The 27,296-nt window shown below is 47.6% G+C and overlaps 2 protein-coding genes across 3 annotated transcripts in view; both read right to left on the minus strand.

Moving 5' to 3' along the window:
* Window positions 1-679: 679 nt before the first annotated feature.
* Window positions 680-12,246, minus strand: LOC124089146 (trefoil factor 2-like). The gene is made up of 5 exons (XM_046439117.2): window positions 12,089-12,246; window positions 10,662-10,808; window positions 9,714-9,860; window positions 2,076-2,222; window positions 680-872 (listed from the first exon to the last, which is right to left on the minus strand). The coding sequence occupies exons 1-5, from the start codon at window positions 12,168-12,170 to the stop codon at window positions 859-861; spliced, it is 537 nt and encodes a 178-aa protein (XP_046295073.1). The 5' UTR covers window positions 12,171-12,246; the 3' UTR covers window positions 680-858.
* Window positions 680-27,296, minus strand: part of LOC124089147 (trefoil factor 3-like) — a 28,586-nt gene continuing 1,969 nt past the window's right edge. Inside the window, exon 3 of one of the 2 annotated variants that reach the window (XM_046439119.1) lies at window positions 680-872. In XM_046439119.1, the coding sequence (XP_046295075.1) occupies window positions 859-872 (14 nt within the window). In that variant the 3' untranslated portion in view covers window positions 680-858. Of the gene's footprint in view, window positions 873-26,661; window positions 26,849-27,296 lie in introns of those variants that run through there. The other variant, XM_046439118.1, reaches the window with a different exon arrangement.

Below are 27,296 nucleotides of genomic sequence, written 5' to 3' on the forward strand. Positions count from 1 at the left end.
TGCCTAGGGCCCCAGTGTCTCCTTCCCAGGGGGAGGACACCTAGCAACCCCACCCTGTGGGCAGAGGTGACATCTGGCCTTTGCACCATGACAGGGCAGATGCCCCTTAGGACAGTCCCCATGGGGGCCGAGTGTTGGCAAATCCTGGGCACACTTGGGGCCTTCTCAGGGTGAGTGCAGAGCCAGGCTGCCCCAGGGAGGGCAGGCGACAGCCTCCCCTGCAGAGGCCGGGACACTGAATGGGACAGGAGGTCAGTGACACTCCTTGACTGGTGCATACAGCAGACCCGTGTTCATGGAAGAGAAAAGGAAAGAAGGTCATCTGAAGGGTCTCGGGGTTAAACTTGACCTGCCAACAAATACAAGAAGCTCCCATTTGTGAGGGGACTTCCTGACTTCTGTCTTCCCCAAGAAAGGCAGGCACAGCTTTTTAAAAACTTGCATGTGACATGGTTTTCAGAACTTAGGAGGAAGGAGCCAAGTGAAGGTCCCCTGGCCTCCTTCATGTGGGCAGCTACTGAGGGCAGCAGCCAAGGCATCGCAGCTCCTCGTTCTATCTGCCTGCCAGGGCCTGGGGCAGACCAGTCCTGGGAGACCCCTGATTACTCCCAGCCCACCCCACCCATGGGTGCCAGGAGACAGCCTGGCAAGGGGGCAGAGAGGAACACAGGGCAGAGGCTTGGCATGAAGAACGGTCCTCATGCTGAGCATGAGAGCTTTATTCATTAGACAGCAGACCCTGGACACGAGTGTTCAGCTGACGCACTTGCCCAGAGCAGGGGGAGCCGTGATGAGCAGCCCCCTCCGCCAGCCACCATCCACAGGCAGGTGCCATCCCAGGCCGCAGAGAGCAGAGCTTCAGAACGTGCATTCTGGGGACAAAGCACAGGCGTTAGGGTGAGCGGTGCCATCTCCACCCACCCTGCCCAGCCTGGATGCCAAGGCAGGGTGGTCTCCAAGGCAGCGCCTCTCTGAAGCCTCCCCCGGGTCTCCAGGGAAACACGGAGTGTCCCCACAGCCTGTGAGGACAGCTGCCTATCCCATGGAGGGTCACTATGGGAAATAACTGGACCCAGGTCATCAGGGCATGGAGAAGTGAGGTGCGCCTTGGCAGGACCCCTGGCCAGCACTCAAAGAAGAGGAGGAGTCCCCAGAGGGCAGGCAGAGGAAGGTGGACAGCCAGCAGGGGCAAGGCCAGCTCCCTGGCGGGTCTCAAGCCTTCTCCGGCCCTCCCCCCTGGCTGTGCTCAGGACGGGAGGCAAACACCATCCTTGGTCAGAGGCTGCAGCAGCTGGAGCTCAGCCTCCTTCCTGCCGCCCCAGCACAAAGCCAAGTCTGACCCCTTGGCTCTGACTCCAGGAAGGTGCTTCTGGAAGGCAGGTCCTTCTGAGAAGGTGAGCTGGCCCCTGGGAGGCCAGATGGCTCTGAGCAGACAGGCACTCCCAAGACCTGGTGGGGTGGGGCCCAGATGGAGTCAGGATGGCAAACCACCTGTGCTCACGCCATCTGTCGTTAGCCCAGGCACAGGGCCCCTCCCAGAGCAAGAGGGGGCTGTGCTGCACCCCCACTGACCCCTGCTCCACTGAGGGAGGAGGGAGGAGAGGCACACCCAGTGGGCAGTCAGTAGCAGGTTGGGGTGCAGGGAGGCACCAGGGCACCACACCAGCATGGCCACCAGCTGCTGTGAGCAAGTCACAGATGACAGGGACCCTGGGTGCTTGGTTTGCAGAAAATAGCTCAGCATTCCACACCTGCATATCTCCCCATTCACTGTGGGTCAGTTTAATCTGGTTCCTTCTACAGGATTCCTTAACCTAGAACATGTTTTAACAGCGTCCCTCTTATGTATAATATAGAAAGGGGACAAATGGGACCAGCCAGTGGCTACCAGCTGCCCTCAGCAGAGGGCCCCTGATAAGAGGCTCTACACACAGATAGTCACAGTGACAGTGCTGGTTGTCCTGCCCAAGCCAGGTAGGTGGGCCTTCCTGGGGGTCTTCATGCCTCCACTAGGGCCCAGGAAGGATGGGGGCCTTGAGACACCAGGCACCTGTGGTCACCATGCTGGGCCTTACCTGTCTCCTGCAGAGGCTTGAAGCACCAGGGCACCCCTGGAGTCTTGGAGTCAAAGCAGCAGCCGCGGTTGGAACAGTCCTCCTGGCTGATGGCAGGGTAGCCGCAGTTCACTCTCTCCTTGGCCGGGACGACACACTGGCTTTCCACTGCCCAAATAACACCAGGTCAGTGCCAGAGCCCCCAGGGCTTGGGGCCTGGTGTTTGCCTCAGTTTGAAGTTCACATCCTCCCTTAGCCCACTCCTGAGCTCAGAGAAGGCGCCTCCCTGCCCCTGGGAGCATGGGCTTTCCCCAGGAATGAAGGACCTGGGCTGTTGAAGGCCACACCCAGGGACCCAGTGTTGCCCTGGTGGCTCTCATTGGCATGCTCCCTTCACCTTGTCAGGAAGTCTGGGTACCTCAAGCTGGCAGGCCCTGGGGGAATCCAGGTCCCCAGAGCCGAGACCAGGCTCCCCTCCTTGTTTGAGCAGCAACACCTGCCCCTTGTCTAGAAATGGCCGTGTGCAGGACATGCCCTGTCCTCGGGGAAGTCAGCGAGGTGCTGGTGCTGAAGCTGCCCCTCGGCACCCGCCACCCCACAGCGTCTGCTTGTCATGACATGGCTGCACCTTGGGCCCTGACTCTCTGGGTCCCGAATCCTGCAGGCCTGTAGGACAGTTTAAACTGGTTCCTTCTATAACCTAGAACATCTTTTAACACCATCACTTTTATATCTTATAGAAAGGGGACAAATGGGACCTGCCAAGGGCTACCAGCTGCCCTTGGCCGTTTTATGAGCCAGGATATATGGGCAATGACCAAACAGACTCCATTTTACCCTGAGACTCCACATCATGTAAGAAATGCTTCTCCCTGGGATAGTCCCAGTTCTGTACCCATTAATCATTGCCTAGCATAGTATACTTGCAACACAAAATAGCAATTCTTACACAACATAAAATCATTCTCTTTGGTTTCCATTTTTCTTGGGAAATGCACCTTGACAGAGATTGATTGTGTAGACATTAGTAACCATTCTCTAGCTTGTACTCCATTAGGTCCTTTTGACCCACGTCCCTTCTGCTTGTGTCTGCTCTGCCAACCTGGCTAGTTCCATGGGAAATACCAAGGCACCCATTGCATTGTCTTGCTAACTGCCCAGTTGAGCTTCTCTTCCTGCTTGCTATCAGCTACGTCAATCTGGATGTAGTTGTTGGGTTTTTTGTCTTTAAATATCTTAAAATGTTGAAGCTATAGGCTGTTTTCTGAAGAGAGAACTTGTTCCCATAGGAAGCAGTCCCTGCCTGTCGGAATGAAGACTCTGCAATTTGGACAAAACTGGGACTTGGTGTTTTCTGAGTGACCTGCCCCACAACAGCAGGAGGCCCCAGTGAGATCTACTTTTCTAGTGTTCCAGAGATGGCTCAGGACCACCCAGGGGAAGGCCTCTGAGAGGCGTTCCTCAGCCCTGGGCCATCCCTCCACCAACCCCTCACCCTCCTAAAACTGCCAAGAGTCGTCTGTTTCCCCAGAGAAGGGAAGTCCGCACTGTGCGGATCTGTGTCTGGAGGGGCTCTGGAAAAGCTGGACGCAGCATCATGGGCCCGAGTCCAGGGCTAGCAAGAGGTTTCTTGGTTCTCTGTCTGGCTTTTCCTTGGTTCTCTGGTCTGTCTGGTCTGGGGTTAAGTTTGTCCTTGGCACCTGACCTGCTGTGGGTTTGATTATCTGCCTTGTGTTTTTGTCTTGTTTGTTGTTTGTTATTGTTTGTTCCCTTTTGTGTGTGTGTGTGTGTGTGTGTGTTAATTTCTACCTCAGTTTGTTTCTGATATTTTAAAAATGGTTAAGAATGTTTTAACTGTGCTCATTAAAGCTTGCATTAAAATGTCAATGGCTGCCAACAGATAATTTTTTTTTTGGTCAAAAAGTAAAAACTAAAGGTAAAAGAGCATTCTAGAGATTGCCTTCATTTAGGAAATGGGCCACGAGGCCAAGAGGGTAGACAATGTCTGTCCCTATAGAGGGCAGATTAGAACTAAAGGGTTTTATAAAATTATTATTTCTAAATTGTGTAAAAAAGCCTAATTTTGTCTAGGAAATTTGGCTTTTGTCTCTCAATATTTGCAAGCATGAATAACTCCCCGCTATTAAAAAGGGTCCAAAGATTTTTCAATGTCAGGCTGAAATTTGGTGGCTGCTATCCAAGAACCCAGAAAAACCAGTTTAGAATGGGACCCCAAGCTGGGAGGACTCTCCCAGGGAGGCCAGTGGAGCTGCCTCTTTGGGAAGTTCCCTGAGGGAGGAAGAAGGCCCCATCATTTGTCTATGTTCCCTTAACTCCTTTTACCTTTGATGAGTGGGACCACCTCAGTACGGACGCCAGAAAGGCTTTTTTAAATTCTATATTTGTTAAATTCCTGATTTTGATCCAACACACCTAGGTTAATATGTTATTTTGATTACACTCAGCTTTGTTCTAAGGCCATTTTACAAGGGTTAAGTCTGAATCTAATAGATTTTAAAGGAATAACCTACAGGGTTTTTGTTGGTCTGTCTGTTTTGTGTAGGTGTCCCAGTGTACTGTCTGTCTACATGTATTGCCATATCGACATATATTTGGTACCAAAATTGACATATGAACTCATGAATTAAAATTTTAAAAAATGGATCCAAATACCTTTGGTTCATATGATTTAAATGGTTCTATTTAAATAAAATGTTAATGTCTATAAAGTATCTAATATCCATTGTTTCTAGGATTTTTCTTCAACAGGAAAAAAAAATGGTGACTAGTACTGTTCAATGCACTTGTCTGATATCTTGGTTTTTTAAAAAAATATGTAAATTAGATCTGACATGTATGGATTTAATCATGGATGTGTTTGTTGGAGACATCTGATTGGTTTACAAAGTTAAAATTCTAACTGTTGAATACAATATCAAATACTCTTAACTTCTTAAATTCCATAAGGTAAGATACTTAAACATTATTGTATTTTCATAAATTGGTAAATTAAAAAGGACTTTAAATTACTTTGTGTTATCACTAAAATAAGGTTACTTAAAGTTAAAAGTCCCAACAGGTATAATTCTATATACAAGGGGTCCAGAGGTTTCAACTGCATTTCAATTAGAGTACAGTAAAAAACATAAAGTATGTCATCTTGTTAAGACAGAATAATTTATCCAAATTCAAAAATTTATAAGAGTTATTTCAAAGTATAAACAGAAAGATCAACAGATTAAAAATTATTAGAAGGTTCTAAATATAAAAGTGTATTTAGTGAAGGGAAAAAATATCCCCTGGTAAGAAAGTCTTTATGTGGTAAAGTAAAATTGTAATACATCTAAGTGAACAATAGGATCTAATTAAGTAATATAAAAATCTATAAATAAAAGGTAAATATTAAAAGGTTTATGTATAACTAAGTTTGTTTTATATATATGTAACACAAATAGTTAAAACTATTTCAGGTTGTTCTCTAAGAACAAATATTAATGTACTGATATAAACCAAAGTTTGACCTATATGTTAAAATGCCAAAGACTTCTTAAAATATTAATTACATTGTGTCTGTTAAGTTTTATTAATTATTAACAAGAGTAAAAACATATTTTTACAGAGCAATTAGTCTTGGAGAAATTAATGTTTGTACATCTGTGGTTAAATAGCAACTGTTATTTTAAAGAATTGTTCTACATCACAGAGTCTACATTTTTCTTTAAAGGTTAAACTTGGTTAATATAAAAACATCAGATTTAAAGGAACATTTTACCAAGATGTTGTTCTTCAACTAAAGTTGTCTAGTGGAATTTTAAACTTATAAGGATAACAGATTTTACTGAGGATTTATTTATATCATTTGATGTTTTGTAGCCAAACCTTACATCACCTTTTACCCTGGGATATTAAAATTTAAAGGTATTTTAAAAGATAATGAGAGCCTGATCTGTGTAAATGCTAATATTATAAAACATTTTTGCCACTATTCCACACAAAAGGAAAGTTAAAAGCCCTCAGCCTTCCCTTGATTCATGTTATAGATGTATGTCATATTGTGTTAGCTAACATTCATACAGACTCAGAAACAATATATGAAAATTTTATAAAATGATACCTAAAAAGAGAGACAAGGATCATCTTCAGAACTAGAACACTTTACCTAAGATTTGTGCAGAGTCCCACCTTACCTGAGATAAGGCTCTGCCTCCCACCTTACAGCATGTCAAAATGACTTCAAAGTAGGCCAGACTTCAATTCATGTAAAGTTATATTCAAAAGATTGATTTTATTTTAAATATTACTGTGATCTCAAACAGGGGATATAATGTATAACTCAACCAAATTCAAGATAGCTATTACACAAAGCAAATATGTTTTTACTCTTGTTAATTTCACTTTGTATTTTTCTCATAAGTGTTGCCTATTAATGTTTTGCAGAGGTAGTGCTTCAAGAACACACAACCTAAATTAATTCAAGATATTAAGCCATCATCTAAAGACAGATAATAATTAAAGGGGATAACATTAACTGTAAAGCGATAAACATTAAAGTTAAAGCCCAGTCCTCTTAGTTTAAGACTGATAAGACTGACTTGCTGGGCGTTTAAGCCCAAGACTTAAAGATTTTGGTTAAAATAAAGAGGCCAAGAAAACCAGTATTTGGCTCCTGCCCGCTGAGTCAGCCTGAACCCAGGAAAAAGGGGAAGAGCTTTGCAACTCTGGGCCACATAACCTCCCAATCAAGGAGATTAATGAGACCACTGGAGAATGGAAAGCCAATCAGTACTCATGCTGCAAAAGAGGAGGGTCATTGGAAGCTCATCCCTGCTGCTCCCAAGGGAAGCCACATGGTCAGCAAGACCTTGATCCATCCTAACACAGATGGCACTAGCAGAACTAAAAGGCTGCTCATGAGTTCCCCAAGAGTATCCCCCAAGGAAACTCAGCTGACTCTTAACAATGGATAGGAGAAGGTTGGTTTGACCAGCTTGATCTTAGGCACCTAGCAAGAACAGTTAAACCCAAGTCACAGCCATTCCTGGGCATTTAAAGAAAGAAAGAAACAACAGTTATGTGAATATAACTTAAGATGTATACTGGTGTTAACCACGCTCCCCTGCCCAGCCCCCCAAGAAGAAGCAAAGCTGGAGGCAACAGAAGAGAGATTCTTAGGCAGGAATCCCTGATAACTTCCAATAGAAACTTCCAGAGCCACAAGTTTTTAGTCAGTTTAAGGCCTACAGATCTTCCTAAGCTCCTACACATGTAGACACGATCAATGTCTGCTAGTATAATTATCTAGCCCTAAGTAACAAAGATAAAGGGATCTCTACTGAACACAGAGGTCATGCCAATAAAGATATTTTACAAAAATCAGATGACATTAACTAACATTAACTAAGTGTTGTCTCTACATTCCTGATAACTCTGACAATGTTAAAGATTTACATTCCCCAAAAAGGGGCCTTATTAGGCTTTGTTAGGCCTTGCTATGGGGACAATTTCTCAGCTCTTTCACCTCCTGGTAAACAATTATTAACTTCTATCATTTTCATGATATTCCCGGACAGGTTCCAGAAGCTACAATTGCTATTTCATATGAATCTTATTTCAGCACTAGTGTCTTTTTTTCCCTCTCATAGAAGTGTCCACCCCCAGGTGAATTTACAACCTGTTCTTCCTGAACAAGATTTTTACCATGGACCCCTCAACCCATCCAGTTTCTAAAAACTGGACTCCAAACTGCTTGCCCCACTGCACATCGCCTCCTCTCAGCTCAAAGCAGCAAGAGCAATCATCGTCCTTTTTCCTTACAGCAGTAGGAAGTCCCGAATGTTAAAGGGGAAAATTATGGTTAGTATAGATAAATAATTAGTTAAATCACAAAATGGAGGCTAGTTTAGGTCCAAAAAAATGTTAATCATGTTTTTCTCTGGCTCAGAAAATCATCACAATGGCGACTTATAATTAATATAGTTTTGGACTACAAAAGGTGGAATCCAACATTAGGAAACTTATAAGAATGAGGCTTATGCTTCCCTCCCCCAGGTTTCCAAATACATAACTCCCCAATCACGAACATTCCTGTCTTTCCACCAAGGTGTTAATACACCCCAGGAGTCTTCTAATTCTCACGTGGCTCCAGAAGGTATTTGGTCTGCCTGCCTAACAGGAGTAACTCCCTGCGTGTCCCTACAGCTTTTGGCACATCAGGATGGGACAAATTTTGTGTGACTGTTCACATTATTCCCCAAGGGTGCTACTACAATGGAGAAGCTAGACAAAATCATCTGGGGTTCATACCCATCCTAGGAGAACAGCCCCATCCTAGTTCCCCTACTAATGGGCCCAATGGTTGCGGAATTTTCAACCCCTGGGCACAGCAGCTCTTTTAACTGGAAATGAAAATTTCAAGGCCCTGAGAAAACAGGTAGATTTGGATTTGGGGGAACTAGCAATCAGTGAACAGACTGGAGACCTCTCCAGATCCCCTGGCAGAGTGGTAATTACAAAACAGGAGAGGTTTAGATCTCTGGCTCTTAAAACAGAGAGGCCTATGTATGGCATCAGGGGAGATATGTGCTTCTATACTAATCACTCAGGAGTGTAAGAGACTGTCTAACTCTGATCAGAAAATGATTAAAGAAAAGGGAAGAAACAAGACAACATGAAGGAATTGGTATCAAAATTTGTTCTCCTGATCCTCCTGGCTAACTACGATTATACCAGCTATAGCCAGTACATTCTCTGAGGACTTCTAATTGTACCCTGCATTTTTAATTGTCTGATAAAATATATAAAACAAAAGACACAATCTGTAAAACTGATAGTCCTCCATACTCATTACAATCAACTATGTACTAATGATGATGACACAATGATTTGATTAGTTCCATAAAACCAGTGGGGAAAGTTATGGGCCAGACTATATGGACAATGACCAAACTGACTCCATTTTACCCTGAGACTCCACATCATGTAAGAAATGCTTCTCCCTGGGAAAGTCCCAGCATGGTATACTTGGCAACGCAAAATAGCAATTCTTACACAACATAAAATTGTTCTCTTTGGTTTCCATTTTTCTTGGGAAATGCACCTTGACAGAGATTGATTGTGTAGACATTAGTAACCATTCTCTAGCTTGTACTCCATTAGGTCCTTTTGACCCAGGTCCCTTCTGCTTGTGTCTGCTCTGCCAACCTGGCTAGTTCCATGGGAAATACCAAGGCACCCATTGCATTGTCTTGCTAACTGCCCAGTTGAGCTTCTCTTCCTGCTTGCTATCAGCTACATCAATCTGGATGTAGTTGTTGGGTTTTTTGTCTTTAAATATCCTAAAATGTTGAAGCTATAGGCTGTTTTCTGAAGAGAGAACTTGTTCCCGTAGGAAGCAGTCCCTGCCTGTCGGAATGAAGACTCTGCAATTTGGACAAAACTGGGACTTGGTGTTTTCTGAGTGACCTGCCCCAGAACATTTGGAGGCCCCTGATAGGAGGACTCCACCAACAGATAATGACAGTGAAAATACTGGTTTTTCCTACCCAGGCACAGGCACAGATATATGTGACTTCCTAGGGGTCCACATATCTACACTCAGGCCCAGGAAGGACAGGATGGCCCTGAGACACCAGGCACCTAGGGTCACTACGCTGGCCTTACCTGGCTTTTTCAGAGGCTTGAAGCACCAGGGCACCCCTGCAGTGCTGGAGTCAAAGCAGCAGCCGCGGTTATTACAGTCCTCTTTGCCGATAGCAGGGTAGCCGCAGTTCACTCTCTCCTTGGCTGGGAAGACACACTGGATTTCCGCTGCCCAAACAACACCAGGTCAGTGTCAGAGCCCCCAGGGCTTGGGGCCTGGTGTTTGCCTCAGTTTGAAGTTCACATCCTCCCTTAGCCCACTCCTGAGCTCAGAGATGGCGCCTCCCTGCCCCTGGGAGCATGGGCTTTCCCCAGGAATGAAGGACCTGGACTGTTGAAGGCCACACCCAGGGACCCAGCGTTGCCCTGGTGGCTCTCATTGGCATGCTCCCTTCACCTTGTCAGGAAGTCTGGGTACCTCAAGCTGGCAGGCCCTGGGGGAATCCAGGTCCCCAGAGCCGAGACCAGGCTCCCCTCCTTGTTTGAGCAGCAACACCTGCCCCTTGTCTAGAAATGACGGTGTGCAGGACATGCCCTGCCCTCGGGGAAGTCATCCAGGTGCTGGTGCTGAAGCTGCCCCTCGGCACCCGCCACCCCACAGCGTTTGCTTGTCATGACATGGCTGCACCTTGGGCCCCGACACTCTGGGTCCCGAATCCTGCAGGCCTGTAGGACAGTTTAAACTGGTTCCTTATATAACCTAGAACATCTTTTAACACCACCACTTTCATATCTTATAGAAAGGGGACAAATGGGACCTGCCAGGGGCTACCAGCTGCCCTCGACATTGGCCCCTGATGGGACGCCTCTACCAACAGACAATGAAAGTGACATACAGGTTGTCCTGCCCAGACCCAGGAACAGGCCCAGGCATGTGCGGCTTCCAGGGGGTCCTTATGTCTCTACCTGGCCGAAGAAGGATGGGGGCCCTGAGAACACAGGCACCCGGGGTCACCATGCTGGACTTACCTGGCTTTCTCAGAGGCTTGAAGCACCAGGGCACCCCTCGTATGCTGGAGTCAAAGCAGCAGCACCGGTTGGTGCAGTCCTCCTGGCTGATGGCAGGATAGCCACAGTCCACTCTCTCACTGCCCGAGACGACACACTGTTGTCCCGCTGCCCAAAAACACCAGGTCAGTGCCAGAGCCCCCAGGGCTTGGGGCCTGGTGTTTGCCTCAGTTTGAAGTTCACATCCTCCCTTAGCCCACTCCTGAGCTCAGAGATGGCACCTCCCTGCCCCTGGGAGCATGGGCTTTCCCCAGGAATGAAGGACCTGGGCTGTTGAAGGCCACACCCGGTAACCCAGTGTTGCCCTGGTGGCTCTCATTGGCATGCTCCCTTCACCTTGTCAGGAAGTCTGGGTACCTCCATCAGGCCCTGGGGGAATCCGGGTCCCCAGAGCCGAGACCAGGCTCCCCTCCTTGTTTGAGCAGCAACACCTGCCCCTTGTCTAGAAATGACCGTGTGCAGGACATGCCCTGTCCTCGGGAAAGTCAGCCAGGTGCTGGTGCTGAAGCTGCCCCTCGGCACCCGCCACCCCACAGCGTCTGCTTGTCATGACATGGCTGCACCTTGGGCCCCGACACTCTGGGCCCGGAATCCTGCAGGGCTGTCTCCATGTGCCTAAAGGTCCACCTGGTGCCATGACAACTAGAATCTTCCTTGAGGAAATGGAGCACGTGGGAAAGCCCCAGGCCAGCCCGCAGCCTCTACTCCAGTGCTTCCCGGGGCCTTGCACTTTGCAATCCCTGGCAATCTCTGAAATCCACCAGGGCCTGGCTCCACCCTGAGACGGTCTTACAGGAGGAGCTGACCAGCCCCCAGGTGACCCTGGTGGGTGGCCAACTTTGGGAGCTGCTGCCTCTGCCTGCTCTGGGCTGGAAACCTGGTGAGGTCACCCCCTCGTGCCTTCAGACTTGGCCCCAACACCGCCTGAGCTGCAAAGCCATGGTGGCAGGAAGACAGTCGGCAGAGACATGTTCTGGACCAGTCCCTTCCTCGTCTCTTTTGTCAACTGCCAGCATGTTGGGCAAAGTCCTATGGTGTGATCAGAAACCTCTGGCGAAGAAGGCACCGGGGCAGGAGTTGGGTGCCAGCTGCCCCCCAGGGCAAGCCTGGGTGCAATCGAGTTTTCAAGCCTGACCCGCAGGGAGGCTGCCTTAGAGATGCTGACTCTTGAGCTTCAGTTTCCTGAGTGTGACACAGGGACAATAAGACCCTCTATGTGGGGTGCTGAAAGAACAGGTCTGAATCTGACAAATGGTGATCACTAAGTTGACGTGGAGTAGAAGCATGAGGGTTTCTCAACTCTGGAGCCCACAGAAGGGCACCCCGCCTGCCAGTCTCTCCCTCTCTTGTGTCCCCACCCTGACATCGGGGACCAGAGTGGTACTCACACAGGCCAACGTCCTGCTCAGCCCAGCCAGAGGACCCCAGGGCCAGGACCAGCAGCAGCAGCCAAAGCGCTCTGGCCTCCATGACAGCGGGCGTCTTGAGGACCACACACAGGATGTGCCACGCCACCAGGAAGGCCCTTCTATACCCCTGTGTGTGCACAGGTTCTCTGGGTTGTTTGCCTTGGGGAGGGCTCTCCAGGGCCCAGCTCCACCCCCCTTTCTTTCCCCTGTCCACAACTGCAAAGCACCAGAGGCTCGCTGCCCTGAAGGGAGGGCCACTCGGGTGGACACTGCTCTGGGGCTGATGCTCCTCCATCCAGGAGGCAGGAGCCAGGTTGGGGCATCTCAGCTGCAGGAAGGGAGGAGGGCTCAGCGTGGGGCTGGAGGGCTCCCTCTACCAGCACTGGGTCCCTGACACTAAGGCTGCCAGCCTTAGCCACCAGGCCAGGAGCCATGCAGAAGGGCCCTGCCCACCAACAGGCCCCTGAATCCGGAGCTTGAAAGCAGGCAGCAGCTGAGTCAGGTTCTTACATCCCTCCCAGGAGTATTGAAAGGTGGATGTTTTTTGTTTGCTTTTTGCTTTTTTCCATCAAAACCATTTTACTCTATTATATCTTAATCAATGTAGAGTACACTTATTCAGTGCATTTTAATTAATGCACTGAATTTTGTTTTTAAAATTAAATAATATACAACACCCCTCTGTACAGAGACATCCACTGCTAACATCTACAGGTCTCTGGATACAAGCACTTTTTTTACGGGTGATTAGGGCTCTGAACTCTGAGCCACACCATATGCCCTATTTTATGTTTTTAAAATTAGAGACAGGGTCTCACTAACTGTCTTAGTGCCTTACTTTTGCTGAGGCTGACTTTGAACTCAAGATCCTCCTGCCTGAACTCAAGATCCTGAGCTACTGGGATTATAAGCATGTGCCACCGAGCCCAACCCAATGACATTTTTTTTTATATAGTTATCGCTTATTTTCATTTTTTAACTTTTAATTCTAATTTGTTATATAAGACAACAGAATGCATTACAATTCATATTACACATATAGAGCACAATTTTTCATATCTCTGCTTGTACACAAAGTCTATTCACACCATTGATGTCTTCATAAATGTACTTAGGATAAGGAAGTCCATCTCATTCCACCATCTTTTTTACACCTCTAGCCCCTTTCCTTCCCCTCCCTCCCTTTGCCCTATCTAGAGTTCGTCTAATCCTCCCATGCTCCCCCTCCCTACCCCACTATGAATCAGCCTCCTTCTATCAAAGAAAACATTTGGCCTTTGGTTTTTTGGGATTGGCTAACTTCACTTTGCATAATATTCTCCATCTCCATCCATTTACCTGCAAATGTCATGATTTTATTGACTTTTATTGCTGAATAATATTCCATTGTGTATATATACCACATTTTCTTTATCCATTCAGCTACTGACAGGCATGTAGGTTGGTTCCATAGTTTAGCTATTGTGAACTATGCTATTATACACATTTATGTGGCTGTGTCCCTGTAGTATGCTGTTTTTAAGTCCTTTGGGTATAGATCAAGGAGTGGGATAAGTGGGTCAAATGGTGGTTCCATTCCAAGTTTGCCAAGGACTCTCCATACTGCTTTCCAGATTGTCTGCACCAATTTGCAGTCCCACCAGCAGTGTGAGAGTGTGCCTTTTTCCCCACATCCTCGCCAACACTTATCGTTGTTTGCATTGTTAATAGCTGCCATTCTGACTAGATTAAGATGAAATCTTAAGAGTCATTTTGATTCACGTTTCTCCAATAGCTAGATACGTTGAACATTTTTTCATGTTTGTTGGTTGATTGTATATCACCTAAGTGTCTGTTCCGTTCCTTGGCCCATTTATTGATTAGGTTATTTGTTATTTTGGTATTTAGCTTTTTGAGTTCTTTATATACCCTGGAGATTAGTGCTCTATCTGATGTGCAAGTGGTAAAAATTTCCTCCCAAGCTGTGGGCTCTCTCTTCACCTCACTGATTGTTTCTTTTGCTGAGAAGAAGCTTTTTAGTTTGAATCCATCCCATTTATTAATTCTTGATTTTAATTAATTCTTGTGCTATAAGAGTCTCATTAAGGAATGAGGGGCCTAAATCTGATATAATGGAGATGTGGGCCTACTTTTTCTTCTATTAGACGCAGGGTCTCTGGTTTAATTCCAGGACCTTGATCCACTTTGAGTTGTGTATTGTGCATGGTGGGAATAGGGGTTCAATTTTTTTTTTTGCATATGGATTTCCAGTTTTGCCAGCACCATTTGTTGAAGAGGTTATCTTTTCTCCAATGTATGTTTTTGGTGCCTTTGTCTAATATAAGATAACTGTATTTATGTGGGTTATTCTCTGTGTCCTCTATTCTGAACCATTGGTCTACCAGTCTGTTTTGGTGCCAATACCATGCTGGTTTTGTTAGTATTGCTCTCTAGTATAGTTTAAGTTCTGGTATAGTGATGTCACCGGCTTCACTCTTCTTGCTAAGGACTGCTTTAACTATTCTGGGTCTTTGCTTTTCCAGATGAATTTCTTGACTGCTTTTTCTATTTCTATGAGGAATGTCATTGGGATTTTGATTGGAATTTCATTAAATCTGTATAATACTTTGGTAGAATGGTCATTTTGGCAATATTAATTCTGCCTATCCAAGAAGAAGAAAGATCTTTCCATCTTCTAAGGTCTTCTTGAATTTCTTTCTTTAGCTTTCTGCAGTTTTTGCTGTGGAGGCCTTTTACATCTTTTGTTATGTTGATTCCCAAGTATTTTATTTTATTTTTTGAGGCTACTGTAAATGGGGTAGTTTTCCTCATTTCCTTTTCAGAGGATTTGTCATTGATGTACAGAAATGCCTTTTATTTATGGGTGTTCAATTTGTGTCCTGCTATTTTGCTGAATTCGTGTACTAGTTCTAGAAGTTTTCTGGTGAAATTTTTTGGGTCTTCTAGGTATAGAATCATATCATCAGCAAATAGTGCTAATTTGAGTTCTTTTTTCCTATCTGTATCCATTTAATTTCTTTCACCTATCTTATTGCTCTGGCCAGTGTTTGAAGAATTATATTAAAATAGAAGTGATGAAAGGTGGTATGCCTGTCTTGTTCCAGTTTTTAGAAGGAATGCTTTCAGTTTTTCTGCATTTAGAATGATGTTGTCCTGGGGCTTAGCATAGATAGCTTTTTCAATGTTGAGATATGTTCCTGTTATCCCTAGATTTTCTAGTGTTTTGAACATGAAGGGTGTGGTATTTTGTCAAATGCTTTTTATGCATCTATTGAGATGATCATATGGTTCTTCTCTTTAAGTTTATTGATATGATGAATTACATTTACTGAATTCCGTTTGTTGATCCAACCTTGCATTCCTGGTATGAACCCCACTTGATCGTGGTGCACTATATTTTGATATGTTTTTGTATTCAATTTGCCAGAATTCTATTGAGAATTTTTGCATCTATGTTGATTAGAGATATTGTTTTGAAGTTTTCTTGATGCTGTGTTTTTGGCTGGTTTTGGAATCAGGTTTTGGAATCAGGTTTTGGATTCAGCCTTATAGAATGAGTTTGGAAATGCTTCCTCTTTTTCTATTTCCTGAAAAAAATTGAACAGTATTGGTATTAGTTCTTCTACAAAGGTCTTGTAGAACTTGGCTGTGTATCCAACTGGTTCTGGGCTTTGCTTGGTTGGTAGGCTTCTGAGGGCTTCTTTTATTTAATCACTTGAAATTGATCTGTTTAAATTGAGTATAACATCCTGTTCCATTTGTGCAAATCATATGACTCTAGAAATATGTCAATGCCTTCAATATATTTCATTTTTTTTGAAATACAAATTTTGAAAATAATTTCTAATTATATTCTGTATTTCTGTAGTGTCTGTTGTGATATTTCCTTTTCCATCACAAATGTTAGTAATTTGAGCTTTCTCTTTCTCTTTGTTAGTATGGCTAAAGGTCTGTCAATTTTATTTATTTTTTCAAAAAACAACTTTTTGTTTTGGCAATTTTTTCAATTGCTTCTTCTGTTTCAATTTCATTGATTTCAGCTCTGATTTTAATTATTTTCTATCTTCTGCTTTAGGTATTATTTGTTCTTCTTTTTCTAATGCTTTGAGATGTAATGTTAAGTCATTTATTTGTTGACTTTTTCTTCTTTTAAGAAATGAACTCCATGCAATGAACTTTCCTCTTAGTACTGCCTTCATTGTGACCCAGAGATTTCGATACGTTGTTTCTGTGTTCTCATTCACCTCGAAGAATTTTTTAATCTCCTTGATGTCTTTTGCAACCCATTGTTCATTCAGTAGCACATTATTTAGTCTCCAGGTGTTGGAGTAGCTTTTATTTTTTACTTTATCATTGATTTCTAATTTCATTCCATTGTGATCTGATAGAATGCAGGGTAGTATCTCTACTTTTTTGGATTTGCTAAGAGTTGCTTTGTGGCATAATATGTGGTCTATTTTAGAGAAGGATCCATGTGCTGCTGAGAAGAAAGTGTATTCATTCATTGAAGGAAGAAATATTCTATAGATATCAGTTAAGTATAAGTTATTGATTGTATTATTGAGTTCTATAGTTTCTTTGTTCAGCTTTTGTTTGTATGATCTATCCAGTGGTGAAAGAGGTGTGTTAAAGTCACTCAGAATTATTGTGTTGTGGTCTATTAACTCTTTAACTTGAGAAGAGTTTGTGTGATGAATGTAGATGCCCCATTTGGGGGGGGGGCATACATATTTATAATTGTTATGTTTTGTTGATGAATAGTTCTCTTAAGCAGTATGAAATGTCCTTTGGATTAACTTTGGTTTGAAGTCTACTTTATTTGATAGGAGGATGAAACCCCTGCTTGCTTCCGCAGTCCATGTGAGTGGTTTGATTTTTCCAAACCTTTCACCTTCACTCTGTGGATGTTTTTTACTGTGAGTCTCTTGAGAGCAGCATTTTGTTAGGTCTTTTTTTCATCCAATCTGCCAGTCCATGTCATGTGATTGGTGAGTTTAGGCCATTAACATTCAGGGTTATTATTGAGACATGATGTGTATTCCCAGGAATTTTTGTTTATTTTTGGTATTTAACGTGACTTGTTTTCTCCTTTGATTGGTTTTTCCCTTAGTGTAATACCTCCCTCTGCTGATTTTCATTCTTGTTTTTCATTTTGTCTTCATGGAATATTTTGCCAAGGATGTTCTGTAATGCCAGGTTTCTAGCTGTAAATTCTTTTATTTTTTTTTTATCATGGAAGGTTTTTATTCATCATGGAATCTAAAACTTGACTTTTCTGGATATAAGATTCTTGGTTGGCATTCAATTTGTTCAGAGCTTGACATATGTTGTTCCAGGATCTTCTCGCTTTCAGGGTCTGGGTTAAAAAATCTGCACATAACCTTATTGGTTTCCCCCATATGCAATCTGATTCCTTTCTCTCTCCTTATTCTGTATGTTGGGCATTTTCATTATAATGTGCCTTGGTGTTGATCTGTTGTGATTTTGTACATTTGGCATCCTGTCAGCCTCTTGAATTTGGGTTTCCAATTCATTCTTGATGTCTGGAATTTTTCTGATAATATTTCATTGAATAGATTGCACATGCCTTTGGTCTGGAATGCTATGCCTTCCTGTATCCCAATAACTCTTAAATTTGTTTTTTTTTTTTTTTTGCTATCCCATATTTCTTGAATATTTGGTTCATGGTTTCTTACCATTTTCACTGTGTGGTCTACTTTCTTTTCAAGATTATTATATATTTTGTCTTCATTGTCTGAGGTCCTATCTTCCAAGTGATTTAATCCATTGGTGATGTTTTCAACTGAACTTTCAATTTGGTTTATTGTTTCTGGCATTTCAAGGATTTCTGGGTTATTATTTTTTTTTAGAACCTCTGTTTCCCTATTGAAGTAATCTTTGCTTCCTGTATTTGTTCATGTAGCTCTTGTCAAAATGATCTTTGTGTCTGTATTTGCTCTCTTATATCATCCTTTACTCCACAGAACATTTCAATTATGTACATCCTGGACTGTCATTTCTTCTGCTGTGTTGGCCATGGATTTTAGTACTGTGGTATCTTGATTTGTTTGGGTCACTTTCTTCCCTTCTCTTTTCATATTGCTTGTGTGTCTTCCCTTCTAGCGCTGTGGATCCAAGGCGTTACCATTTTTACCCTATAGGCTTAGCAAGCCCCTGTAGGGATCCCATACCTTTCCTCTGAGGTGAAGGAAATGTTATCAGATCCCAATATAAATAATATACACCCTGAAAACAAATGTTTGCTAATAAAACGTTTGCAGTTTGGTGACAATCACAGAAATGGCGAATTCAGTTGTTATCTACAATATACTCAGTAGGTTTGTAAAAGGCTTTACAGTTTCTGATGGTGGGAGACCTTCTCTGATGCTGAGCCCTGGAGCTCTGGATGGGCACAGTGGCCATAATTCCTGCACAGGAGCATGAATATTGCTCCCAAAGAAGCAGTATTCTCACTACTTGAGTCCCAGGTCACAGAGCCACACAGAATGCTGCCTCCCTCTGGCCCGCCATCTTGGATCTCTCCCAGCCCAAGTAGACTTTCAACACAAACATCCATCTTTGCCCAGCTTTTTTGCCTTTCCCTTCCCTCTTCTTCTTCTTCTTCTTCTTCTTCTTCTTCTTCTTCTTCTTCTTCTTCTCCTTCTCCTTCTCCTTTCTTCTTCTTCTTCTTCTTTCCCTCCCTCCTCTCCCTGTCTTCCTCCTCCTTTTCTTCCTCCCCTCCTCTCCTCCTTCTACAGAAGTGCTAACCCTGGAAACTGACTTATAGCAGCACACCTAGATGAGCTGGAGAGACTTAAACCTGAGACACAGGCTCAACCTGCATGAGCCATGAAGACCTTGCCCCCTCTGGCAGACCAGTCCCCTCTGCAGGGCCCAGGTTGCCAACCCCAGCTCTCAGGAAGAGGGGGCTGTGGGGAGCAGGGGCTGATCTCAGTCCCAGGCCCTTTTGATACAGGTGACCACCAGGTCCCCTCTGTCTTTGCTGAGGTGTTGTGATGACATTTGAGGCTCTTGCAGGGAACCCACCTGGAAATCCCTGGGCACATCCTGTGCATCACGCCACCACACGGGCATGTTTGAGTGGGGGCTGTGGGTAGGCGCGGTAATCTGCAGAGCAGTCATTCTGTGAGGACAGGGAGAGCCAGGCTGGGTGCTTCCTGGGAATTGGGATGGGTGCTGCCTGGGGACATGCGCCTGTGCCAAGGAGCCCTCCTCAATGGGACTGAGGTGACAGCCACACCTGGCTTCCTCCTGCTGTAAAGGCCCTGAGGAGGACCATGAGAGCCAGCTGTCTGTTTCCTTGGTGAAAGGAAAGCTAGAACCTGTGAGATGGGGAGCAAGAATGAAGGACGGAGGCCAGACAGACACTGGTCAGAGAGTTCACCTGTCAGAGCTGACAAATAAAGGCTATCTCTCCATAGACGGAGAGACGGAGCAGGCTCGGGGTTCAGGACTTTGATGGGGCAGGCTCAGGGGTCAGAGCTGGGCAGGTCCTACTGTGGGTGGTGAAGGGGGGGGTTGGTGTGAGGAAGTGGGGAGTCTGTCTCACAAAGGCTCTTCAGAGGGAAAGGAAAATTTTTCTTAAAGAGGCGGCTACACTTAAGATGGCCATCCAGAGGCTAAGCAAGGACCTTACTTTCTCCCATTTTTTGTTTGTTATTGAGACTCTTACGGGGGAGGGGCATAGATCGATATTCTGTAGCTTCTTCCTGCTGGGAAAGAGTGGCACCTGGACCCTTGTTAGGGGCACAGGGTTTTATTGAGGTAGTGGGGATTGTCAGGGGTGCCAGGTGATGCTGAGTCCAGACGGCCCAATTTTGGTGAGGGGTTGGAAGTCCTAAACAGAAGCTGGTTCACAATTGGGTTAGAGATCCTTTGCATCTGGTCTCAAATAAATCTAATGACTCAGGGGGCAAGCATTTGCCAAAGGCCTATGACAAGGAGAGAGGTCAGGAAAAGGGGTACCCACTGGAGAAGGGGTTACTTAGCTGCCGTCCTTCAGATCCAGTGGCAGAAGGAAGCTGTGAGCCCTGAAGGAGACGGAGGTCAAGGGGCATTAGTAACTCAAGTCCCCTTGGTGGTCAGGAATCCACGCTCCTTCCACGAAGCAGAGTGGAGAGAAGTAGGTGGAAAGTAGAGTCATGTAGACGTTGGGGGAGGCCCCCTTTGCCACAGTGAAGGCTCTGATGAGGGCACCAGGTCAGCCTGCTCAGTGGATGTGTTACTGGGGAGGGGAGCGGCTTCCACAGCCGAGGGTAGAGAGACGGTAGCAGACCCTGCCTGACGACGCCCTCCTGAAGGAAGGAGAGGCCATCTGTGGGCCCTGTGCATGTGGCCTGGAGCAGGGGCCTCCTGTGTGTGGGAGGGGTGTGGAAGGAGCTGCCCCAGAGTCTCAGTGCATGAGTGGGTGAGAGGAGGAGGGGGGAAGGGTCCTGAGGAGCGGGAGGAGGGTAGCAGGGTTTAAAGGTGAGCAGGTGTGGACAGTGAGACTGGATCTCCCACCAGGGAAACCTGTAGAGATCAAAGGTGACAGGGGTAAGGAGTGTAAGCCCTGGTAGGTGAGGAGATCCTTTAGGTGACAGGGAGCCAGGATGGTGAGTGGGGCCCCAAGGTGGGTTTCTTTGAATCCCTAATGAGTAGAGAGGCTTTGGCCAACATTCGTAGGCAAAGGGCCCATCCCAAACAGGGGGGTCAAGACCTTGGATAGGAAAGCCACAGGGGCAAAGGTGGCCCTAACATGTCTGAGGACCCCTAGAGCAAATCCCTGCTTTTCAGCCACATGAAGTTGAAGGGGGTGTGTGAGATCAGGGAGACGGGGAGAGAGAGAAAGTTCTGAGGTCATTGTTCTGTGTTGTAGCCAAGGGAAAAGTCAAATTGACACTTTCCCCCTTAGCCTCTTACCAAGCCTGCTGAGTCTGTCCTTTGTGTTTCAGTGTCAGTGTGGCCTTGGCTGGGGAGTTGGCTGCCCAGGTCTCCACAAGGTAGGAGGGCCATGGGTCCCTTTTTGTCTAGAAGGGGGGTCTCTGGAGGAATCAGAGCTTTAGTGGCAAGGAGAAGCTGGGTGGGGGAGCAGGAGGAGCCAAGGGAGGCTTAGAGTGGGGAAGGAGAAGGTCTGCACATAAGGGATTTCCTCCACTTTCCTGGGCACTTGCCAAAGTCATGAAGATTGGAAGGTTGGATTGGTTGAAGGGCCTTCAGATCAGGAGCCAAAGAGAGTAGGCCTAAGTGGGCAAGAGGCAGCTGAGAGGTGAGTCCCATGGGATTTGGGGGTTGCCCATGGCGAGTTGGAGTCTGGGGCTGAGAGAAAGGAGTCACCCACTACCTTCCTAGTCCTGGGCTTTGCCCATAGAGAGGCCTGGCCAGGGCTCTCGTGAGCTCTGCTGAGGAGCTGAGAACCAAGACCCGAGAGTGAAGTGGCCAAGGGGAAGGGATGGTGCTGTGCCAACGTCTAAGTTCTAGAGAGGAGACTTGTCACTGGTGTCTCTAGGGAGTAGACTTGTGAGGAGGGGGAGGGAAATGGCGAAGTCACGCAGGAGTGTGGATGAGAAGGAGAACACTAGGTGAATGGAGGTGGGTGGTCCTGGGCCCTCGGGCCAGGGTCCCAAAGCAGCTCGAATCCCCAGAGGGGAGGTCAAAGTCCATGGGACAACCTGATGGACTTACTGGCACCAAGGGAAGTAAAGTGGCCCAGGGCGAGTCACACACACCTGGGTCAGGAAGGGGTTATGTCAGGAGCCTGCCAGGGCCACTCTGCAGAAAGCTCTGAGGTGGATGTGAATGGGCTTGTGGTGTGAGGCCCTAGAAGGAATGGAAACATCCCAGACAGTAGGGTCCACCTTGGACGGAGTAAGGGGAGGCACTGGCAGACGGAATAGGGGACGGTCCTGAGGTCAGGTGGAGGGTCAGGGGAGCGGCAGGCGAGTCTGGAGGGTGTTAGACAAGATCACATGGACATGGCGGGAGGTCCACTTATATGACTGAGTCAGGAATTGAAACTCTTTGGTCTATGTGGTGGGACTTGAAGTATAGGACCCAAGACGCTTTTCCATCTGTGAAAGATCTGAGAAAGAGAAAGGCACATGAACCCAATTACACCATCCACCCAGCCGCCTGGCGTAGAGGACACAGAGATGTGGGTTGAGCAGTGGTAATATGTGAGCGTGTGGCAGGAGGAGAGAAGGGCAGAGGGGCGTGGGGACAGTTGATGCAGAGGCTTCACTAGAACAGAATTGTGGTATGGCAGGGCTCATCCGCTGGTCAAAGGAGAAGGAGTCCTGGGTAGGGTCTTCTGTCCCTTTGGAAGCAGGCGCAGAGGAGGTGAGAGCTAAGAGGACTTGTGCGGGAGAGCAGGAGTTGCAGAGAGAGGGCTTAGAACGTAGGGAGGAGAAGGCCTGAACATATGAAATCTCTTTCCATTTTCCCAGACACTCACGGTAGTTGAAAAGATCCCTGATGATATTGGGATCTAGAGTGCCACTAAGAGGCCATTTAGAGTCGGCGCACAAAGGATATTGAGGCCACATCTGATTGCACAAGTGGATAAGTTTTGGGGGCTTTAGATGAGCTTGAGAGAGAGCTCAAAACCCAGGACCCCCTATACACTCAGTTGACAGTAGGGATGAGTTGTAGCTGTGAAAGCTGTAGCTGGGGGGTGCCCCTGACCACATGGTAACGCTGGGAATACCATGATCCTCTCCACAGAGACTGCCAGTAAGATCCCCTCAGCATGGCCCTGTCTTAAAGGCCAGAGAGAGATCCAAAAAGAGGAAGAGGGACAGACGGGATCCCTGAAACCATGCCTGGCACACAGCCACTTTGACACAGACTTGCACGTGCCAATCTCTCACACTACCTTTTCCTCTGACAGGCCACCCCCAGCTCCATGGGTGAACAAAACAGAAAGACAGACAGCCAGAAAGGATCCACACACCCAAGGCCAACCAACAGAGGAGAACCTGCAACAGACCAAAAGGGAGTGAAAGTCTCCAGGTCCTCTAGTCCCACTGAGCCCTGACTCCTGCTCCTGTGGCGCCACAGATGTCCCCAAGAGAGAGACCACACTTGTGGAATCCAGGGTCTCAGTGTGCACACCAGGGGGTTGCTGAAAACTGGGTCCTTGTACCCAATGCCTATCCCTAACAAAGGCACCGTTTTGAGAAAAATGGAAAACAAGTTTTGTGGCTTTGCTCCTTAAGTGACAGTCGCCATCTTAAGAAAGAGTTTCGCTTTCCTGCCCAAGGGCCTTTCTGAGAAAGGTTCCCCCCTCACACCGACCCACCCCCCACCTCCTGCATTACAACCCGCCTGGCTCTCACCCCTGAGCCTGCCCCATGACATTCGTGGAAGCAAGCCTCTATTGCCTCTCTCCACCTATGGAGAGGTGGCCTTTGTTTGTCAGCTGTGACAAGTAAACTCTCCTGTGTATCGCTGCCTGGTCTCTGTCTTTCATTCCTCACTCACCCATCACCCGGTTCCTGACTTTTCTTTCATCTCTGGTCCTAAAGTCTGTGATTCTGCTTACCAACAAGAACTGGGGGCTATTAAAGACGGGACTCAAAGGCTACGTTCCACATGTTCTCTGTTGGCATGTCACTCACTTGTTAATTTGGGAGATAGTCATTTCTGAGATCTTCTGGTGCCATCTCCAAACTCTAGATTACTTCATTCCTATGGAGGTGTGGGCTCAGGCTCAGGTAACCCTGCCTAGGGTGGGGAGAAAGGTATTCCTGTTTCTCTTAGGATTAGTTAGTGGGAGAGATTAGGTAGGAGCAGGGAGAGAGGAACAGAAAGAAACATGACTTTTTTTTTTTTTTTTTTTTGGTGCTGAGTATGGACCCAGGGCTTTGTGCATGAGAGAAGCACTCTACCAACTCAGCTACATCCCCAGCCTGAAACATGTCCATTTTAAACATGAGTCCCAGTGCCAGAGCAACAGGGCTATATTCAAAGCACAAAGTGGACACTGTTACATTTCCCCACTGCCAAATTCTACATTCCATTTTTTTGGAAAAATGTTAGACAGCCGCATCTGTCTCGGGTAGATGGTGTCTCTTGATTGCATCCTGGGCACTAGCTGTGTGATCCCCAGAAAGGGGATCAGATGTTCCCACACAGAGCAATCAGATGTGTGGATTCAGGATCTTGGCATGCAAGCCAGGGGACTTACCAAGTGGCCAAGGGTGTCACGTGTTTCCTGAGTTCACTTTCCTTTTGCTCAAAGTGGAGCAAACTGTACACTCAGGGAGAGCAGGGGGAGTTCCCTGAAGCAAAAGGAGCTTTGGGGATGGCCCCTCAGTCCCTTGCTTTGCTCACAGGTACAGCTCCTCTGGCTCAACCCCAGGCAAACTCACCCATCTCCTAACTCTCCTGCAGTTGGCTCTCCACAAGCTCACCAGCACCTTGCATCCTCAGCAGGGAAGTGGGTTCCCTGGAGAGCCAGGCCTGCCCCAGGAAGCTGGAGGGGGGAGGGGAGGGGAGGGGAGGGGGAGGCTGCTCTCAACTCCCATCTGGGTTGCCAAACTTGTTAGTGAAGGCCCAGCCAGTTTTCCCTGATGCCAATCCAAAGACGAGGACACAGGTTTTTAGAAAAAGGAAATAGAGGCTTTATTGCTTTGCTAGCAAAGGAGAAATACAGGGAAATCCTGTCTCAGAGCTGTGATTTGTCCCCCAGCCACAGCAGTGGACTTTGAAAGAGGTGATTCAAAGCCTACATTTGGAAAAAGTGCTCTCTGTTACAGTTGTAATTCACTTGTTAATTGGGAGATAGTCATTTCTGGGATGTTCTGGTGCCATCCCCAACGTCTGGATTACTGCTTTCCTATAGGGATATGGGCTCAGGGACGGATAACTCTACCTAGGGTGGGGAAGAAAGGTGACCCTGTTTCCCCTGGGATTAGGGAAGGGAGAGATTAGGGAGGAGGAGCAAGAGAGGGAGAGAAAGAAACAGGTCCATTCTAAAAACCAGGAGCAGTGGCTGAGCAGCAAGGGCCAAGTCCAAGCCTAAAGTGGACCCTGTTACAGTAGCAAACTCAATGCACACACAGAGTAGTGAGAGAAACTTCTAGAACCTGTGTGAGCCATGGTGCTAGCTCAGCTGGGGACAAGCTCACTGGAGAGGTGGAGAAGCTCTGTGGGGGAGGAGGAGGGCTCTGCCCAGCTGCAGGCTCTGGGTGGCACTGAGTCACTGTCAGGGGAACAGAGGGAAGCACAAGAGACCAAGGCCAGGTAGAGCACAGCACAGGGGGCACCTGAGCCCAGGTCAGGGAGGGCAGTCCTGGCACAGCAGGTGCAGGTAAGGGGGGCTTTGGAGACACAGGTGGACAGTTTCCCATGACAGATGTCTTGCTGGAGGGCGAGGGGTGAGGGCACATGCAGGTCAGGGAGGGAAGTCAACAAAGCTCAGGCTCCTGACCCAGCCCAGGGGTCTCAGCAGCTGTGAGGCCTGAGGCTGGGCCCAGGGCCAGGGAAACTTCACATCCCTGCAGCTGTGATCGGGCTCAGCCTCAGGGCTGGGCAATCTGTGAGGAGAGGGGGACAGGACCCAGGCAGCAACATGGCCAGGCGAGCACGGCTGCAGCCCTCCTCAAGTGCAGGGCAGGCCTTTGGTGCACGCCCAGGTGCTGGGGGTCTCTTGAGGTCAGACAGGTGGCCCCACAGACCATTATGAAGGGACAGGAAGGTTTTGGATCCTAAGACCAGGACTTCCTGACATCGTCCTCTCAGTCCCAGCCGTAGGACAAGTACCTGAAGAGAGATCCCCCCTCAGAGGCCAAAGGCAGTTCTGTGGCACTTCTAGGGAGTGGGAGGGCAAGGTCAGGGTCCCAGCATAGGGTCAGAATGAAGGCTGCTGCCTAGGGCCCCAGTGTCCCTTCCCAGGGGGAGGACACCTAGCAACCCCACCCTGTGGGCAGAGGTGACTTCTGGCCTTTGCACCATGACAGGGCAGATGCCCCTTAGGACAGTCCCCATGGGGGCCGAGTGTTGGCAAATCCTGGGCACACTTGGGGCCTTCTCAGGGTGAGTGCAGAGCCAGGCTGCCCCAGGGAGGGCAGGCGACAGCCTCCCCTGCAGAGGCCGGGACACTGAATGGGACAGGAGGTCAGTGACACTCCTTGACTGGTGCATACAGCAGACCCGTGTTCATGGAAGAGAAAAGGAAAGAAGGCCATCTGAAGGGTCTCGGGGTTAAACTTGACCTGCCAACAAATGCAAGAAGCTCCCATTTGTGAGGGGACTTCCTGACTTCTGTCTTCCCCAAGAAAGGCAGGCACAGCTTTTTAAAAACTTGCATGTGACATGGTTTTCAGAACTTAGGAGGAAGGAGCCAAGTGAAGGTCCCCTGGCCTCCTTCATGTGGGCAGCTACTGAGGGCAGCAGCCAAGGCGTCGCAGCTCCTCGTTCTATCTGCCTGCCAGGGCCTGGGGCAGACCAGTCCTGGGAGACCCCTGATTACTCCCAGCCCACCCCACCCATGGGTGCCAGGAGACAGCCTGGCAAGGGGGCAGAGAGGAACACAGGGCAGAGGCTTGGCATGAAGAACGGTCCTCATGCTGAGCATGAGAGCTTTATTCATTAGACAGCAGACCCTGGACACGAGTGTTCAGCTGACGCGTTTGCCCAGAGCAGGGGGAGCCGTGATGAGCAGCCCCCTCCGCCAGCCACCATCCACAGGCAGGTGCCATCCCAGGCCGCAGAGAGCAGAGCTTCAGAATGTGCATTCTGGGGACAAAGCACAGGCGTTAGGGTGAGCGGTGCCATCTCCACCCACCCTGCCCAGCCTGGATGCCAAGGCAGGGTGGTCTCCAAGGCAGCGCCTCTCTGAAGCCTCCCTCCGGGTCTCCAGGGAAACACGGAGTGTCCCCACAGCCTGTGAGGACAGCTGCCTATCCCATGGAGGGTCACTATGGGAAATAACTGGACCCAGGTCATCAGGGCAATGGAGAAGTGAGGTGCGCCTTGGCAGGACCCCTGGCCAGCACTCAAAGAAGAGGCGGAGTCCCCAGAGGGCAGGCAGAGGAAGGTGGACAGCCAGCAGGGGCTTGGCCAGCTCCCTGGCGGGTCTCAAGCCTTCTCCGGCCCTCCTCCCCTGGCTGTGCTCAGGACGGGAGGCAAACACCATCCTTGGTCAGAGGCTGCAGCAGCTGGAGCTCAGCCTCCTCCCTGCCGC

This window comes from Marmota monax, unplaced genomic scaffold (assembly GCF_021218885.2).
Source record: "Marmota monax isolate L192 unplaced genomic scaffold, Marmota_monax_Labrador192_F-V1.1 WCK01_AAM20220418_F8-fsc00125, whole genome shotgun sequence".
Lineage (NCBI taxonomy): Eukaryota > Metazoa > Chordata > Mammalia > Rodentia > Sciuridae > Marmota > Marmota monax.